Below are 19,151 nucleotides of genomic sequence, written 5' to 3'. Positions count from 1 at the left end.
TTCGAGTCCCCAACCGCGACCGACCAGCGAGTCCCCCCTCATCCTCCCACCCCTCTCCGGTCTCCCCGCCCGTACCCCCAGCAGTAGCAAAACCCCCCCACGAAGCAAAGCGAAAGCAAACCGCAGGCATTCCTCTCGTCTCGTCCCCCACCAGAGCCAGAGCATGCGCGTAGCCGCGACGCGAGTCGCCGCCGCTCCCGCTCCCGCTCCGCGCCCCCTCCTCGTCCTGCTGCTGGTCCTCCTCGTCTCCGCGCCCCTCGCGACCGGAGCAGCGGCCATGGCCGGCCACGTCCTCGGCGGCGTGAAGGAGAACCCCGCCGCCGCCAACAGCGCCGAGTCCGACGGGCTCGGCCGCTTCGCCGTCGAGGAGCACAACAAACGCCAGGCAAGTGGCTACCCCCGCGGCCTTCCCCTTCTTCCAGTGGCGAATTCAGAAATTCTTAAAGGGGGGGCTGATTTCTTTTTTCCTCTCTTCTTCCTCTCCATCTTCCTCATCTTTTCTTCTCCAAAATAAAAGGGAGGCTAAGGGGGGCTCCATGGTGTTTTTGGGTCTAGGGGGGGCTGGAGCCCCCCTAGACCCACTGCTGCTTCCGCCACTGCCTTCTTCCCCCCCTTTCCCCGGTTCACGAATCACGATCCCCTTTTCTGGTGCTCGGCGATTCGTGCGGTTGGGTTGGGGGTTCTCTTCTGATTTTCTGTTCGTCCGTCCGCGCGGTCGCAGAACGCGCTGCTGGAGTTCGTGCGCGTGGTGGAGGCCAAGGAGCAGGTGGTGGCCGGCACGCTGCACCACCTCACGCTCGAGGCCATTGAGGCCGGGAGGAAGAAGGTCTACGAGGCCAAGGTCTGGGTCAAGCCGTGGCTCGACTTCAAGGAGCTCCAGGAGTTCGTCCACAAGGGGGACGCTACCACCTTCACCAGCGCCGACCTCGGCGCCAAGATAGGTTCGCTCTCCCGCTCATGCGACCTTGCTATTGCTGTTGCGGCCGGCAATATTTGGCCCGCTTCCTGCTCTGCATCTCGAGTTCAAGGGCTAGGGCCTGTGTGTCTGTAGAAATGCCTTGTGTGTCTTACTTCGGATGGATGGGCGTCTGATCTAGTTTGGAATGATAGTGGACACGTTTTCCTTTGAAGTCCAAATATGAAGGGATGCCAAATAGCCAATAGCCAGCAGTGGCTGGTCGGATCTTTTCCACTTAAATTCAAAATTATTATTATTTTGAAGGAAATGTGGTTATGATTGTGAGGAAGGAAAGATACCAGGCATTAGCTCCCAATGGATTCGTCCTAATGGAATGGGGAAATAGGTACATTGGGTCCTGGTCTTATCCAAGGGGTTCCAAGCATCACCTTCGGGGAGGCATGAGGTACAGTCATATTAGTGAGTGGATGTTCAGCTTAGCATTAGTACGGATTATAATGGAATTTTGGGGGTGATCTTTTACTGTTTGAAGCCTCAAGTGCACTGAGTTTGAGTCACATTGTGCAACATCAGTGGTGATCTGGAAGATGGGATTTCTGCAACAGGGTTTGAGTCACATTGTGCTACACCAGTGGTAATCTGGAAGATGGGATTTCCAACTCTATCATTTAAGTTGTCTGCTTGGCACAAGTGCTCTTGAGAGCCAGGAAGAATAATAGCCTAGAGGTCAACTTGATAGGCCGATAGATGGGATGGCATTTTTTTTCCTGATACACAAGGTGACTTGATATGCTGATATGCAAGGTTCCTGAAAATGAAGGGCAGTCTTTTTTATTTCAATTTAGTAGTCTGTTTGCTAGACAGTGAGCATTTTTCCACGTTCTCTGGTTTGCTCTGTGGCATATAGGGACCTTATGTCAATAAATTTGATTACTCAAGTGGTTTTTTTATGTTCTGTTTGGAGTTAAATCTGGGATATCTTTTTGACACGGGATGCATGTTCAATTGATCACTGGTCACGATTGGCTGATAATCGAGAATGTTCCCCTCCGTAACTTGGCCCTAGTCAGTGGGTTACGTCTTCCACCTTTATGTTGATGCCCTGATGTTCAGGGCATTAAATTTCAGTTCTGAAATCTGAACTCAGCTAGCTATGCTGTCTATGCCAAGCCTTGTCTCCTGGTGTCCCAGCAAAGTAGCAAACTGGCGTTTCACCTATCTGCAGCATAAGATGACTGCTACCGTGGACATCACACATTTAGTAAAATTTTCATACTAGGAAAAGTGTCTCTCTCTTGGCCTTTGGATCATGTTAAAGTTGGCAATCTTTTTTAGTCTCATTAGCCAGTAATATAGCATGCGGTATGTATGTTTTAGCTAACCTTTACCTCTGAGCAAGCCAGCATGTATGTTAGAACCTAGTCCATGACCTGCGGACAATAGCCTGCAAACAAACCAGCATGTATGTTGGAACCTAGTCTGTGACCCGCAAACAAGCCGGATATCTATGTTCATTTCATTCTTCAAAACTTGTATCGTTGTAATTGATGGGTGATATTTCAGGTGGACATGAGCCTGATTGGCGTGAGGTGCCTGTGGAGGATCCTGCTGTCAAAGATGCTGCACACCATGCTGTGAAATCAATCCAAGAGAGGTCTAACTCCCTGTTTCCCTATGAACTTCTTGAGATCGTTCGTGCCAAGGCACAGGTTAGCTGCTGCAAATTGAGCCATTGATAGTCACGTTTCTTTAAATGTCGTGACTTACAGCAGGAAGTTTTATTCGGTAGTACTTTGTATTTGAAAGTTCTGTTCTGCACTTCTTATCTGACTAGGTTGTGGAAGGCTTCACGAAATTTGACATTCTGATGACGCTGAAGAGAGGCAGCAAGGAGGAGAAGATCAAAGCCGAGGTCCATAAGAATCTGGAAGGGGCCTTCGTGCTGAACCAGCATCAGCCAGCAGAGTACGATGAGTCTAGCAGCCAGTGAGCTTCTGACGTAACGAAAACTGTGGTAATGTAGCGTGCGCTCTAAAATAAGGAGACGTGATCCACTCCGGGTTTTTATCTGGATATATGTTGTGTGGTCGTTGCTGGCTTCCGAACGGGGCAGGCAGAGGCAGCCTAGTGTTGTTCCTAGCTTGTCGGAATGTTATTGCTGGCATCCGAACTTGTGAACTACCAAAGCTAATCGTGGTCATATTGTACTGTTAATATGAATCATTTGTGAAGTACCCAAGCTTTGGTTACCTTGCGACTTGCGGCTGTGTATGCCTCTTGAATTATTCTCCTGTGCACTGGTTGCCAAGGGTGCTTTTCGGGCCGGTGCTCCCGGCTCTTCAGCACCACCTATAAATCAATACAAAGAGCAAGAAACAAAAAAAGAGGAGGGAAATCAACACTTGTTAACTCATGTTTTAGCATCCGAAAGTGCCAGTCTCAAAACAACATAATACAGCTCAAAATTTTTTATAATCACTAACAGATCATAGTTCGCATACAACATTCACAGGCAGAATGGTTGATATGGTGCAAAGTTAAATCAACAATATTACAAGCCGAACAAATTCAGAAACAAGAAATCAACTGTGTGCTCATGCAGCTGGTTCACTTACGCTTCTTAGAATACCGATTACCGAACGAAGTTGTATTGGGGGATAAGAGAAAGGGTACGTAACCAGAGCCATGGACCATGGTTCAGCCACATGCCCACATGTGCGTGCCAACGGCCTCCGAACCAGCACCATGACCGGCTAGCTAGTAGCTAGCCGCTATGCTTATTGCAATCTTACGTACAAACCGAAAAGGTAACTGCACAACAAAAACGTAACTTCATAGTGGACGAATCGACGTGGCTGATAATAAGTTGTCCAGGAGCTGCTGCAAAAAGCGCTAATCCACAGGCGTATGATATCTTCATGGTCCTCAGTTTCCTCCAAACAGCATGGTTACCCCTTAGCGCCTCTGCCCAGGATCACTAATGTATTTGCTTATCACCGAAACTATAAAACAGGATGTCTTCGATGTGAGTACACTTGCAGATGTGCCTGAGACAGAACAGTAACCCTTCAAAACCAAAATTCCAAAACCATACATACAACTGGGCTAAGAATGTTAAGGTAATCAAATGTTAGTCTGTCATGAAATGAAAAACAGAATCGCAACACAAGAAGCTGCTACTGGCAACAAATCAAATCTCAGCAGTTAGCATAAAAAAGGAATACTGTACATGCTGACAATACGAACCAAATAGCAGCAAAATATTGGCAACATCACACTAAGCTAGTACATTTATGCTGGCCTGTTGCTGGTAACATAAGTCAGTAATAAATTTTATGATTATCAATGATGTAGAGAAATTCTCTAAACAGCTACAGAAATAAATATATAGTCACTTACATGTTATCGATGACAGCTACCTGACCTTTTGGAGTCTACGATGGATCAATTTTCTCTATAAACTCTTGGTCTATTTGGATGTATCTTGGCCTCAGTTATCATTCCCTCCACTAGGGAATCAACAATAACTTCACCGAAGAACTCAACCTCCCTAAGCTTTGGAAGGTTCTCAATGCCGAAAATACCTTTTGCAGGCTCTCTTTCAAAAGCCAGCGTGAGCCTCTCCAGATTAGGGGCACCTCCGTCAAATCTGAGCTCATCAAGGTTTGGTGCGTTGTCTACAATCAGCTGCTTCAGCCTGGGAAATAGATTTTGTTCAAAGCAGAGTGTTGTTCCCACAAATGATTCATGGTAGAGTTTGAGAGATACCAGACTTGGAAGCTTCCCCAATTGCCTCAACAACGCCCCATCAAAAAAATTCTCCCGGAGCGATAGTTCAATCAAGTAGCTGAGGGATAAAATCCATGGAGGCAGGACACTTAATCTGCCCCACAAGTAGAGCTGTTCAAGGAAGATGGGTGGCGATTTTAGCTCCAGAAAGATTTCAAGTCCCATATCCATATTGCGCCAGTGGATGATAGACAGGTGCCGAAGGGACTTGCACAACATGTTGTCATGTTCAATGAGGCAGCAAAAGGTTTCCATTTTTCTCCTCCATACTCAGAGTTCATAGCACAAAGCTTGGTTAATTGGGACAGCACACCCAACTCCTGCATTGCGCGGGAGCTGGATGCAATGTCTACATGGGCAACCTTTTGAATGGATTTCATGTTCTTCAAGCCACGTGGTATCGTCAGGGCGTCATGTGGCTCAAAATGCTTGACTCGACTGATCCTGGTATAGTGTCTATACCTGCCACCTAGTAGATGCTTCAGACTTCTCAGCTGGGTAGCGGTTTCAGGTAATTCCCTAATGGAAGTCTCCCGCACATCCAGAGTTACCAATTCTTTCAGTCTCCCCACTATCTTTAGCAGCTTTGAAACATTTGTTCTTCTAAGACAGAGGTACCTCAGGAGAGACATCTTACAGATCTGCTTCAAGTCTTCGTTACTCAGCCACCAACAGCCTTCAAGGTCTAGCACCCTCAGCAGTTTAAGGTGGGCAAAGCTAATGGGCAGTGGCTTCTTGCTGCAACACATAATTAACAGAGAACGGGCATGGGAAAAGTTTGTGTTGTGGTTCTCTTGCTCTCTGTTGCTGCGAGTACCATTGATCTGGATTGAAAGTCGCCGGATCTTGTCATGCCCTGTTGTGTTGTACTGTTGCTTCCCCACGAACGAGATGAAGTTTTCTTGGATAGATTTGGAAATGATAACTTCCAGCATTATGTCATGAACCTTACAGCTCCTGACCAAACCAGTGCTAGCAATGCGGGTAGGTGTAACAATGCTTCTACTCACGAATTCATCAAGATACTTCGCTGCAACCTACTCCAAATCTGTTTCATGCATTCCACTGATGAAACCTGCAGCTGCCCATCGTCTAACCAGGGGTCCTCTCTGTTGGCGCAAAATTAGGGTCAACACACAAATGCGCCCGATCGTGCAACGAGCGACGGCACAGATGCGATGCCGATGCTCATGGCGGTCAGACCGGTCAGGATGACCGGTCAGATCGGTTCGCCGGCGAAGAACGGCGAAGTCCGACGAACGCTCGCCCGGAGGGACTCCGTCAGGGCAGGCGCACGTAGGGTTGTTCTAGGATCGGCAGGCCATCTAGAACGCCTTCAGACGTCGCGGAGACGAAGTAAGAACAGCAGAAAAGGGTTGGAAGGAGCTAGGGTTTGGAGATAAAAATAGAAACAATAAACATAAAGAAAAGTAATGTATTGATGTGTTTTTTGATCGATTGGATCTCAATCGGCCGTGGCCCTTTATATTTATAGGGTGGGTGGACTTGTCCCGCAAGAAATCCTATTACAAGATCTAAATCTATGAAAATCTCTAGTTGTACTCGGACTCTGCTTGGACCGGTCAGACCGGATCGGCTACATAGTCATAGACCAGTCAGACCGTCTGGGGCGACCGGTCAGACCGGTTGGTCTGCTGCCAATTTTGGTCGTCAACATATGCCCCCCTGTTCTTTGGCAAAACTTGCGTGCCAAAGAATACTCTTCTGGACCAAAATTGTCTAAAGGCGATGATCAACGATACATCGGCCATTTTTTGTGCTAAGAGCGATAAAAATTATCGGCCATGTCTTGCTTTTCTTCAAGTTGATGATGAATCAATTTGCTTCGGTCTCTAAACTTTCTCCATGGCTATTGGCTTTGTTGGCTTGACCTCCACTTCTTGCCCCATCATTTCTTGTTTGCGTAAACGATGCAATCTTCGCTTTTGGGTATGAGACAAGCCTGAGGTACACCACCTCGGCTGTAAATATTTTGAATCTTGTCTCACGTCTTCTTTGCTGCAATTAAAGTCTCTTTTGACCAGATCATTGCTAGCAACAATCGGTCTTTGTGGTGAAGCATAATTTGGATACATAGGAGGAAATTGAATATAATATGATTGCATATGCATCCTACTATAATCCATAGGCGTATAAAAATAAGGATGAAACCAGGGAGTAAACGGCCCATAACAATTATTTTGATGTGAACAACAAACCGATTGCTCTTGAAGTTTTAACGATAAGCTCACATCCTTAGCTTCATCTGATCGCTTCTTCTTCTTCCGAATAACTTCTTGCTTCTCATACTTAGCCAAGAGTTCTTTAAAACTCGGCCTTGTCTTGTTTCTGGAGAAACTCCCAGATTCTCTGCACGCACCGGTCAGACCGGTCTTCGTACCGGTCAAACCGGTCGTACCGGTCAGACTGCCTCTGGAACCGGTCAGACTGGTAGACTTGTTGTCGGTCTTCCTTTTGTCTTGCCCCCCCTCCGAGCGTTGAAGGATCTCGAGAGGTTTTGTTCTGCTGCATCTTCTTCTCAAGTCTCTCTTCTCCAATGATCACGTTTTTTTCCTTTGTTGATTCGGCTTGATTAGGCCGAATTAAAACTTTGGGATTTTTCAACTCAAGCACATGTGTATGCATTGGAAAAGGATTTTGATCGACTTGCATTCCAGAAATAACTAATCGTCCTTCGTCTATGGCCGATTGTATTTGTCTACGAAGAACATTGCAATTATTTGTAGTATGAGAGAAGGTATTATGCAATTTACAATAAGCACGCCTCTTCAACTCATCTACCGATGGAATAGTGTGAGAGAACTTAATCTTTCCAAGCCTTGCTAATTCATCAAAGATTCTATCACACTTAGACACATCGAAAGTGTATTTAACTTCATCATGCCGATTTTTTTGGAATCAGCTTTAAAGAAGTACAAGTGCTAGGTTTATCGCTAGGTGACCACACAAATTCAGCAGCATAAACCTCACTATTCTCAACGTCTGAAGAATCACCATGAATCATATGCATACCAAGACGATCATATTTACACTTAGACTCTTTGCTTCGGCATTCTTGAGTCAAAGCCCTCTGCAACACTTGATTAACAGTTAGAAACTCATATCCTTCTAATTTTTCTTTAATATGAGATATCAAACCATTAAGAGCTAATTCGGCAAGATCCTTTTCAGAAATAACCAAGCTATAACATCGGTTTTTTGTATCTCTAAATCTTCTAATAAATTCAGCAACAGACTCATCATGCTTTGCTTAACCGATGTTAAATGACATAGCCTCGACTCATTTTTACCATTATAAAAATGATCATGAAATTTACGCTCTAATTGAGACCAAGTTTGCACAGAATTAGGAGTTAATGCCGAAAACCATGAAAAAACAGTGCCAGATAAAGACAAAGGGGACATTCTAATTTTCAAATGATCAAGACTCCCATAAATTCCCATTTGTGCATTAAACTGACTAACATGCTCACATGTAGTTCTACTATCCTCTCCAATGAATTTAATAAATTTTGGTACTCTAAAATTCTGAGGATATGGAATAGAATCAAAACTCTCCGGATAAGACTTTTGACAGACTAGAGTTTTGTCCTTCAATTCTACGCCGAAAGTTTCTTTAAACATAACAGCCAAATCTTTCTTATGCTTCTCACGTATTTGATTAAAATAAGAATCATTTGGCCTTTGAACATTGGTATTAGATCTATTCGGCACATGCGGTATATGATTCGGTTGTGTATATGGTATTTGCTGTAAATGTCCATTATTTGGCATTGTACCATATGAATAACCTGAACCCCGAGGAGGCATAGTGTACGAATTATTCATTCGGCTAAAGCCAGCCGAAACATAAGGTACACTAGTAATTGGTTCAGGAGACGATGGATATGTAACTAAAGCTCCAGAACCGGTCGGACCGGTTGGAACCGGTCCTCCATGACCGGTCCGACCGCTCCATGCGTGTGATACTGCTCTGGAGTTCTCTGACCATAAAAATTCATCGGCATGTCGTATTGGGGCGCATGTGTTGCCGATGATTCAAGATACATAGTATTATGATAAAAAGTGCCATCAATATTAGGTCTAGGAGTACCACTATCATCAATCAAAGGTTGCTTGCCTAATGATTTATCAATCATATTTTGAACAATAGCAATAATCTTTTCTTGACCACTAACCACCAATTGACTAATTTGCTCCAAAGTAATGGGCGATGTTGCAGCACTTACATTGGTGTTAGATTTGGCCTGCTCCTCCTCATCTAAAAGAATAACCACCTCCTTGTCTTTGGAGACATCACCCTTCCGATTCTTGGAGAAGTGAGACAAGAACCACCGACGCTTTTCTTCGATTTCTTTTCCTTTGCGCCGTGTGTTCTCCTCTTCGCATTCCTTGATGAAGGCTTCATAAACTTGACGATCCTCGGGCGGCAACTCATCAACAGACGACCTGTTGATATTATTAACGTTGATCTCACCGGGATCTGACAGCTTCACCATGGTAGTATATGGAGTAGATTAGATCGGTTTTACAAACAAGATCTTTCTTCCCCAGCGGAGTCGCCAAAATTATGTTGGTGCAAAATTAGGGCCAACACACACAAATGCGCACGATCGTGCAGCGAGTGACGGCACAGATGTGGCGCCGATGCTCAAAGCGGTAAGACCGGTCAGGATGACCGGTCAGACCGGTTCGCCGGTGAAGAACGGCGAAGTCCGACGAACGCTCGCCCGGGAGGGACCCCGTCAGGGCAGGCGCACGTAGGGTTGTTCTAGGATCGGCAGGCCACCTAGAACGCCTTCAGACGTCGCAGAGACGAAGGAAGAACAGCAGAAAAGGGTTGGAAGGAGCTAGGGTTTGGAGATAAAAATAGAAACAATAAACATAAATAAAAGTAATGTATTGATGTGTTTTTTGATCGATTGGATCTCAATCGGCCGTGACCCTTTATATTTATAGGGTCCCGCAAGAAATCCTATTACAAGATCTAAATCTATGAAAATCTCTAGTTGTACTCGGACTCTGTTTGGACCAGTCAGACCGGTCGGCTCCTACCGGATCGGCTACATCGTCACAGACCAGTCAGACCGCCTGGGGCGACCAGTCAGACCGGTTGGTCTAGTCTGCTGCCAATTTTGGTCGTCAACACTCTCTTTTATCTCGTAGGCCTCAGGGAAAACACTCAGATACAAGAAGCAAGCCTTCACATTGTAGGGCAAATCATGGTAGCCAAGAGAGAGTATCCTTCTCATTCCTCCTATTGTGGCGCTTGTTTCTAACCCAGAACCCAATCTATCACACACCTTTTCCCATTCTGCCCTTGTCTTATTTTTCGTTCGAGCTAGCATTCCTCCAATGCTAACTATGGCTAGAGGTAAGCCACTGCATTTTTTCAATATGCTGTCAGAGATTACCTCCAAATCCTGATATAGCGGAGGACATTTATCCAACTTAAAAACTTTCTTATAGAATAGCTTCTTAGATTCTTCAAAGGGTAGAGGCTCCATGTTATAAATAAGATCATAGGAATCAGAGCAGCAACTTTCAGCAACATTGCGATTCCGTGTAGTAATTAGTATTCTGCTTTGCTTGTCATTATCAGGAAAAGCCACCTTCAAGTTCTCCCAGTCCTCCGGACTCCACAGATCATCCAGAACTATGAAGTACCTATGGTTGAAAATGAATGGTTATCAAACAAGCAAACAAATAACATGTAAATTCTTACCAGGTGATTTGACTTCATCTCTCCCCAAAAAAAATTGCAGCAATTTTCAAGTAGCACCAGTGGTGGATCCACAGGGCGGGCTAGGGGGGCTCCAGCCCCCCCTACGGGCTGCAACCTCCATTAGAACAAGGGGAGCTAGAGGAGGAGAAAGTGAAGGGAGAAGAAGAAGAAGAGGGAGAAGAAGGCTTCAGCCCCCCTATGGCTGTGACCTGGATCCGCCACTGAGTAGCACATCTCTTTTTCAATTATATCGTCATTAGACAATGGATGAACCATCCTCAGAAAATCTTATGGACTCACCTTTTATAACACACATACAACAATACATGTCTTATGGGGTCAAATCTATTTTTTTATGGTAGTCAGGGTTCCAAAATCTTACTGGATGCTCATTACTTAGAATGGGGAATGCAGTAGGACAAGCTTGATTCAAGGGAACTGCAACCTTAGGTTTGTTCAACTTGACTTACCTTACGGTATGGCATCTGACCCTATCTTGGCATAACTGGAACGAGTCAGATACAGATGTGCAGTATCTCCAATCAAAGCCGAATCTTTGCAATTAGAACTAATCGAGAAACACCTAGGCATTTGATTCAGCATGCCATTTTTTTTTAAAAGTAAAAAAATATTAAAGCAAAGTAGTAAATGTTAGATTGGGAAAATCTACGTCATCCTAAATGATATCTTTTCTCTAGATGGTGCTCCTTTGTCCCACATGATATTGACAACTCTGCTTTAAGAGTTTGCAATATTTTCTATGAGAGATGCACTTAAGCAAACATCTGAGGATTAGACAACACAAATGTTTGTGTTCACCATGAGAAAACTTTTAAATGGAATAAGAAAATTAAACTGCATCTGTATGCCAACATAAAAAAGGAAAAAAAAAGAGGTACATATCCCTATTGTCCAAACTGTGTACTTTTAATTTTATACAAGTATACATACAAATGGAGTAAGAAAAAAAATTATTACGATATTTTTTATAAGAGTACTTTCGCTATTATTGTTTGTACATTATAACCAATATTAATAGAGGTACATGGTGGAAGGAAGAAAGGAAGACACGAAATCTTTGTGAACAAAAATCAACTCCCGAACTGCAGCTATTTTTAAATGGAGAGCGAACTAGGATAATAACATGTATTTGAAACTTATATTTCTTGATGTTACCAGGAAGTACCTTTTGTCCTCCAAATGGGCTCTGCATCTTCCAATGATTTCAGATATGTGCCAGGTTGTAACGAACATGGCCTCATTTAGGCCATTTCGAGTGATTTTGGTGATCGTATGACAACACAATCAATGAGACTAACAAGTTTGCAAGATCACATTTGTAGGACTCTTTAGGTCCCTTGGATGACGTCCAAACCATATCCGAGACGTCCAATACGCCACTGAGACGAGACGCCCAATGCACCGTCGAGACGAGACGTCCAATGCACCGTCGAGACGAAGTGTCCAACCCGCCGTAGAGATATCAAGTCGCAGTGAAAAAACAGAGATAGAATATATTTGGAGTGTCCAAATGACCGCTGCGACAAGTTGGACAAGTGAAGCAAGGAAACATGAAATTCTCAGTGGGTTCGGATAATCCGAAATGCTCAGGTCGGATAAACACATCAAAGAAGCCGGATTATCCGACGCCTTGAAAACACTGGTTGGATTAATGCTCGGATGATGTACTAGAGAGCATGTTTCCAGGGGCTGAGAATCCACAGTGGGATCAGATTATCCGACCCTTAAGAAAACAGACGTCGGACTAATGTTCGGGTGATTCTGCAGAGAGGCTGTTTTCTCGGTTGGAAATCATGCTGTGGGATCGGATGATCCGACATGGATAGCGTCGGAGTAATCGTTAGTGGCAATGATAAGTGGCCGTTACGATGGAATTCAAATTTGGCACAGCTCCGGATGATCCGACGCATTGATCAGGCATGGGTCGGATAAACACGTCAGATGAATGACATCAACAAGGGTTTAAACTGCAACGGCTATGGGGGGAACCATAGTGGGATCGGATTATCCGAACATATCTAGTCGGATTATCCGACGCCCTACGCAGAAAGTGATCAACGGCTACTTCGTTTAGAGGGCTATATATATGGGTTCCCTCGGTCATTTGAAATTTGCTGGAGTTCAGAGAAGACCCACACACATCCAAGAACATCTCCAAGCCAACTAAAGAGCAAAGTGATCAAATCCTTTAGGTTTAGCACATCCTTGTAAGTGAGAGTGCTAGGATAGCTCATGAGTGAGTGTAGTAGCAAGGTGTCGTACCTTGTGGCTGGTTCTTGAGTGAGCCAACAAGAAAATCTCGGTGAGCCGGCCATCTTTGGAGTCTTGGTGACTCGCCGGCACGTCAACGACCCTCCGGCTTGGTGTGGAGCGGCGTCGACAAGCTTTGTGCGGGGGACGTGGTGACCCCCTTCCTTGGTGGAGAAGCTCCTTAGTGGAACCCAGGGCCAAGGTGACCGTGAGTGTTCACGGAAGAGACTTGGTGGCCGAGAAGCAATACTCTTTGTGAGTGCTTCAACAACGTAGATGTAGGTGTGCCTTTATGGCTAACCGAACCACGGGATAAATTCTCGTGTCAAGAGTTTGCATTCTCTCATCCCTCTTTTAGCTTCCACATTTACTTATTGCAATTCTTGTTTGTCTTTACTTTCTAGAGTAGAATTTTGATAGGATTGGCTATAGGTTGCATAATTCTTTTGGGATCAGGGTTTTCACACTAGTTAAATACTAGTTGCACATCTAGATAGCATGATCTTAGTTTAATTTATGTACAAGTAGTTGGAGTTTGAGGTTAATGTTTTTAGTTTGTCTAATTCATCCCCTTTTCCTGTTAGGCTACGAGCACCCGATTACTTTGTCTCGATGCCTCTAAGGAGATCCTTAAGTGTTTCTTCCCTAGAGCAGCTTGGATCTCTCAAGGATATTCGGATGAGCTGCCTCAATAAAGATTCTAGTAATATGCGAAGATCATAACGCTGGGACACAGCTAGGAAAGCCCGAGTCTGGATTCCCTTCATTGCTAGGCTCTTGTAAACAGTCGCCGCAAGAGTTGTCTTTCTCAGGCCGCCAAAACCAACAATGGGGACAACTTTGAGGCGAGCCAAGTTACCATCCTCCAACTTGATGACTAATTCAGTCTTCTCGGTCACCCCCACGAGCCGGCATTCGTCGATGTTGAGTGCAGGCAGCTGGCGCTCAAGGTGATTATAGTCCGGAGAAGAACGGCTAGCTGTGTATACATCACTTGCACCTCCAAATGCTGCTTCCACCGTGTACCTCAGCCTCCGCTCACTCACTTTCAGCGCACGGGCTTTGAGGTCTCGGATCTCGATGGACAGGTTGTGCATAGCTCTCAGTGTCTTCAGGGGGTGAATTATCTTGTGTAGCCAGCCCACAATGCGATTATGGTTACAATAGCCGTGTTTGGTTTTGCGTGAAAAAAATTTCGCGAAAACTTTTTACATTTTTGACAACTAATTATTAAATAAAGTCTAATTATAAAACCACCTCCACAACCCCACGTGTAAATCGCGAGACGAATCTAATGAGACCTTTTAACCGCGTGATTAGAGAATGATTACTGTAGTATCACTGTAGCAAATTATTAATTAATTACCATCATTAGATTCGTCGCGAAAAGTTACACCCATCCCTGAAAAGATTTTGCAAATAGATTTCATTTAGTACTCCATGTGAACATTTTTTTGTTATATAATTTTGATTTCACAGCGAACCAAACACGACCAATGTCAGTGGCCGTTGTGATACCAGAAGATGTCAATACAGTCCTCCGCATCATAAGCCACCTCCCTGACTTGTTTCATCCACGTCGTTGTCTACAAAATAAAAAGCCATTTACATTAACAGGCATTCTATGGAGACGTAAATTGGAGACCATTTAATAACTTGTTTTCATCTACCTTAGATGCAAAATGCCAAGGAAAGGTCATAAGGTACAGTATAATAACTTGTTTTCATCTACCATTTAATGGGCAGTACCCGAAATTCTTATACTGTACCTTATTACAGGGCAGTACCCGAAAGCTAATGGGCAGCTGGACATATATCCAGAAGGGAGAGGTGTGACTGCCATATGGGCCCCACCTATCAGTTCACTTAATCGTACTGTTTGGAAGCATGTTATGGAGGTTTTAACCTATATGAAACAGATTAGCAAGTTTATGGACCGGGATGAGAACTCGGGACAAGTTCAGGGACCTAGACGTGCATTTTGAGAGTACCGGGACCGGGATGAGAACTCGAGACAAGTTCAGAGACCTAGATGTGCATTTTGAGAGTACCGGGACCGGGATGAGAACTCGGGACAAGTTCAGATACCGCTGGTGAAATTTACTCTTCATTGTAATGATTAGTTCAATCAAACCACAACCAAGAAAAAAATGATTCTAACTAAGAATTTTTAGTGTAAACTTCACAGTAGAGCTAAGGCAAATTTTGGGTAACGAATTGGCAGTACAGACATTGGAGGAGGAACAAACCAAAAATTGACAGAAAACCAGGTCAGATGAATTATTGATCTGTATCAGTCATATCAGATGAGGAGTTGGCCTCCCCCTCGCCACGCCACGCGGCTGCTGTGCTGGATGCCATCTCCCGCGGCCCTCCGCAGCCCGCAGCGACAGTGAGGCCCCGGCGACCGAGAAGAGATCGGACGGAGGAAGCGTTGCCGTCGAGGCCCAGCCGCCCAGGGGCCGAGGGGCTCGTGTCGTTTGAGTCGAGCCCGCTGGTCGCTGGATGCCATCTCCGGCGAAGCGGAGAGGGGGAAGGAGGGAGAGGACTCACAAGAGTACAAGACTGCAGGAGAGTAGCAGTCGATCCTTGAGAGTATTATGGGCATGTTTGGTTTGTCATCCAGCATTCCAATTTCCAACCAAACTAAATTCTTGTCATGATCAAGTTACGATAATGATAAAATAGGGATAAATAGATAATTTTCGGTTTGTGAAAGTTAGGTTAAGCCAATGCAAAATCTAAAGGTGAAAAGAGTGTTGGGATCAATGACATGCCAAAATCCACTAAAATATTGAGTATGACATGTCGGCTCCCAGTCTCATTACTATTTTTAGTTCTGAAATATAGCCAAGTGAGACCTTGAATCTTAGAATTATTTGTAAATAATCTAATCATTTAAACAAATTATCAATCGGACGAATAGTTTGAAAATTATTATTGTGTAAAGCTTGTTATTAGAAAGACAAATGCGTTTGAGAGAACCAACAAGGACCACTACCTAGACTCTGTTTGGATACATAGAATGATTCTTAGCTCTCACCTTTTAGCTCTAAGTTATCCCTCAATAGATAGTATAGTTTTAGGCTAAAGTCAATTAGCCGTCCCAAAATTCTTAGCCCCTCCAAGAGCTGCTAATGGACTAATTTGGAAATAAGAGAGAAGGTGGACATTAGCCCATAGATCCAAACATCCCACCTTAGGATAATTCTTAACCTATCAATTTAAAATTAAATATTAACCCTCAAATAATCCTTGGGCTAATATTTCAAACAAGACCCTAATCAGCAAGTTGAGGCTGCCAAATCAAATCTTGAAGGCCCTAATCAGCAAGTTGAGGCTGCCAAATCAAATTTGAACGGTCGATTTGCCAGCCTGGAATGTAGCCAAGAATTTGGTGGGTAAAGTGGTAAATGGATCACGGTTACGATCCAAATTTTGAGCCTAATTCACTCAGCCCCTACTTTATCTTTGACTTAAAAATATATAATAATGAGCCTAATTTTTATTTAATACTTATAATTTCTAACCTAATTTTTTTTGCCTCTTTGCCATTCCTACTTGTACTTGGAACCAGAGATGTAAATGAAACGGATATTTTCCGACCGTATTCGAATTCGATCCGGTTTGGAAGGGTTTTATCCGTTCGTAGCCGATTCCAGATATTTAATAACATATTTAATAACCGATTCCTACTTGTACTTGGAACTAGGGATGCCAATGATATGGATATTTTTCGATCGTATTCGAATTTGATCTGATTTGGAAGGGTTTTTATCCATTCATATCCGATTCCAGATATTCAATAACCGATCTGTATCCGAATACTAAAAGTTACATTTTATAATATCGATATTTATTACAATCTTATTCGGCAAAAACTAACACTATCTGTATCTGATCCGTATTCAAACAAAAAAATAAAAAAAAAACGATATCAGCGATATCCATTCGTATTTGATCCATATACCTACTTGGAACAACCAAACTTTTTATAAGCAGTCTTTCAACCAAATGCACCAAAATACTAGGGCATGGCTAATATTTAGCTTGGGGGCTTAGAGACTAGAACCTAACGCACCCTTGACCAGCATTGTTCGGGGTTACGTGCGCAACCCTGAGCAGAGTTGCAGCAAATGGCCCCTCATAATTTCGTATTTTAAGCCTAAAACCGGCGCACATGTGTGATTCAGTTGAATTTGTTGCTGAACACATTTTTTTTGTTGCGAAACAAATTTTCAATTGTTCCCGTAATAAAGAATTTGTTCCGCAACAAAAAAATATTTCGCCTTATATGATGATTTGATTGTCAATCACACATGTGATTCCTAACATCTGCCCCCTCACACTGCACAACGGCATTATCAAACAGTGTTTACTACCGTACTATATTTCAATCTATCTCCTTTTTGGACTGAAAATGGTCGTCCAGTCCGTCTACTTGGAATGAGTGGGTCACCCGCGACTGTAACACTATGACAAATAAGATACATTTAAGGACAGGCTCGGATTAGGCCCAATTTTGTTTCAGGTTTGATTTTAATTTCCTACCCAAACCGTCCCATAATTCGATCAAACCGATATTTTTTCTCCTTTTTGGACTGAAAATGGCCGTCCACGTCCGTCTACTTGGAATGAGTGGGCCACCCGCTACTGCAGCACTATGAGAAATAAAAAAAATACATTTAAGGACAGGCTCGGATTAGGCCCAATTTGTTTCAGGTTCGATTTTCTTACCCAAACCGTCCAATAATTCAATCAGACTGATATTTTTTTCTCTCTGCGTACCTTTGTACGATATAATAGTTACTGACTTTTGGCACAATGCTTTTCGAAAGTAAAGGCCGGAATGCTCTTGCATTATGTACGTAGTGTAAAGGAATACTGAATCACCTGCTCAGTGCTCACTGTGGTGGTATTCGGTGCCGGCGGCGAGGTCGCGGAGGCAGGCGTTCATAATCTCGAGGTCCTCCTTGAGCTCCTGGATCTCCAGGCCGACGCCGCTGAGCAGCACGTACCTCTCGGCGAGTACGGCGCCGAGCTTGCCCAGGAGGATCTGCAGGACGCCCTCGGTGGAGCTCACCACGGCAGCCTCCATGGCTGCCTGGGCAAGAGTTCTGGTCGCGGCGTCCTCGGCTCATCATTTGGGTGCGTTGTATATATAGGATGATTGCTCCTAATTAAGATGATTATTCAATTCTATCACATGGATGCTCTCTTAGTTTCTTCCAAGCACTTACTGGCTACTGGCACTCCACTAGTTTAGTACTGACAGCAGAGAGCATAACAAGCATCATATTTCTTGGTGTTTTATTCTATTTTATTTTGGAGAAGGCGTGGTCTTGCCTCGCGTTGACCTGACCGAGACGAGACCGGGGATTAGCCTAGAGTTAGCCATTTGATCAGTGTTCATAGGCCGTCCAGCTCAGGCGCTCAGCATGGAATCTCTCTTCCAAGTGCCAATGCAACTGACACTGTACTTGTTTAGCGACGGAAAGCAACAAAGGGTCAAAGGCGCCCTATTTCTTACACAGTATTTTATTTTTCTTACACTGTACTTGTTTGCATTTGCTAGGGAGCAGGTAAAATGTTGCCGTGTTTCAGGTCGGCGCTTTTATTTTTTGGAACCGACGAACTGGATAAAGTGTGCAGACCTTTCAAAGCTTATTTTGCCAATAAAGATCCTCCCACTACAGATGATTGGCAAACCGCAAGGCGCATATTGTGTTTCTTGAAACTATTTGAAAAGGTCACAACTCGCCTCTCTGCTTCTTTACATGTAATGTCAAGTATAATTTTTCATGACATAATGTTGATGCGCGCAAAATTAAGTGAATTTGCTGGCGGAGAAGATATGGACATATCTTCGATGGCATATCTCATGAAACTAAAATTTGAGAAGTATTGGGAAACGGAAGGAAATCTGAACTACTTATTGTTCATTGCTGTCATTTTGGATCCGAGATACAAGCTTAAATATTTGAGATATTGCTTGGAACTTCTCTATGGATCATATGGGGGCAAGAGATTTGCTGAGAAAATTGAATCAGCTCCGAATGAATTATTTGGTTCCTACATGAAAACAGTCAATGCTTCTTCTTCTATCAATAGAGGTTCAAATCAAGCTCCAATTCAGATCAATGTAAATGAAGAGTACGAAGAGAACCCGTGGGATATGCTAGCAGCTCAATTTAAACAACATATGGAGGAGATCGAAAATGAATCAAGTGAGTCAGAATTATCAAGGTACCTCGCTGGTAAACGTGAGAAGATAACTAAAGAATTTGATATATTGGAATATTGGAAAGTGAACTCCAATAAATATCCAGTATTATCTCTTTTAGCAAAGGATGTGCTAGCTGTTCCTGCTTCTACAGTGCCCTCAGAATCAGCTTTTAGCACAGGTGGAAGGATTATCGATCTCCT

The 19,151-nt window shown here is 43.8% G+C and overlaps 1 protein-coding gene and 1 pseudogene across 1 annotated transcript; one reads left to right on the top strand and one right to left on the bottom strand.

Moving 5' to 3' along the window:
- Positions 1-3,176, top strand: LOC120672327 (cysteine proteinase inhibitor 12-like). Its single transcript, XM_039952662.1, has 4 exons — positions 1-385; positions 722-941; positions 2,483-2,628; positions 2,754-3,176. Exons 1-4 carry the CDS (start codon positions 164-166, stop codon positions 2,907-2,909), a joined length of 744 nt encoding a protein of 247 aa, XP_039808596.1. The 5' UTR covers positions 1-163; the 3' UTR covers positions 2,910-3,176.
- A 1,034-nt stretch (positions 3,177-4,210) lies between these two features.
- Positions 4,211-17,823, bottom strand: LOC120674589 (annotated as a pseudogene).
- Positions 17,824-19,151: the final 1,328 nt, after the last annotated feature.

Source organism: Panicum virgatum, chromosome 5N, assembly GCF_016808335.1.
Source record: "Panicum virgatum strain AP13 chromosome 5N, P.virgatum_v5, whole genome shotgun sequence".
In the NCBI taxonomy this organism is placed as follows: Eukaryota; Viridiplantae; Streptophyta; class Magnoliopsida; order Poales; family Poaceae; genus Panicum; species Panicum virgatum.
Note: the sequence above shows the minus strand (reverse complement) of the source record. Positions and strands in the feature narration are given on the sequence as shown.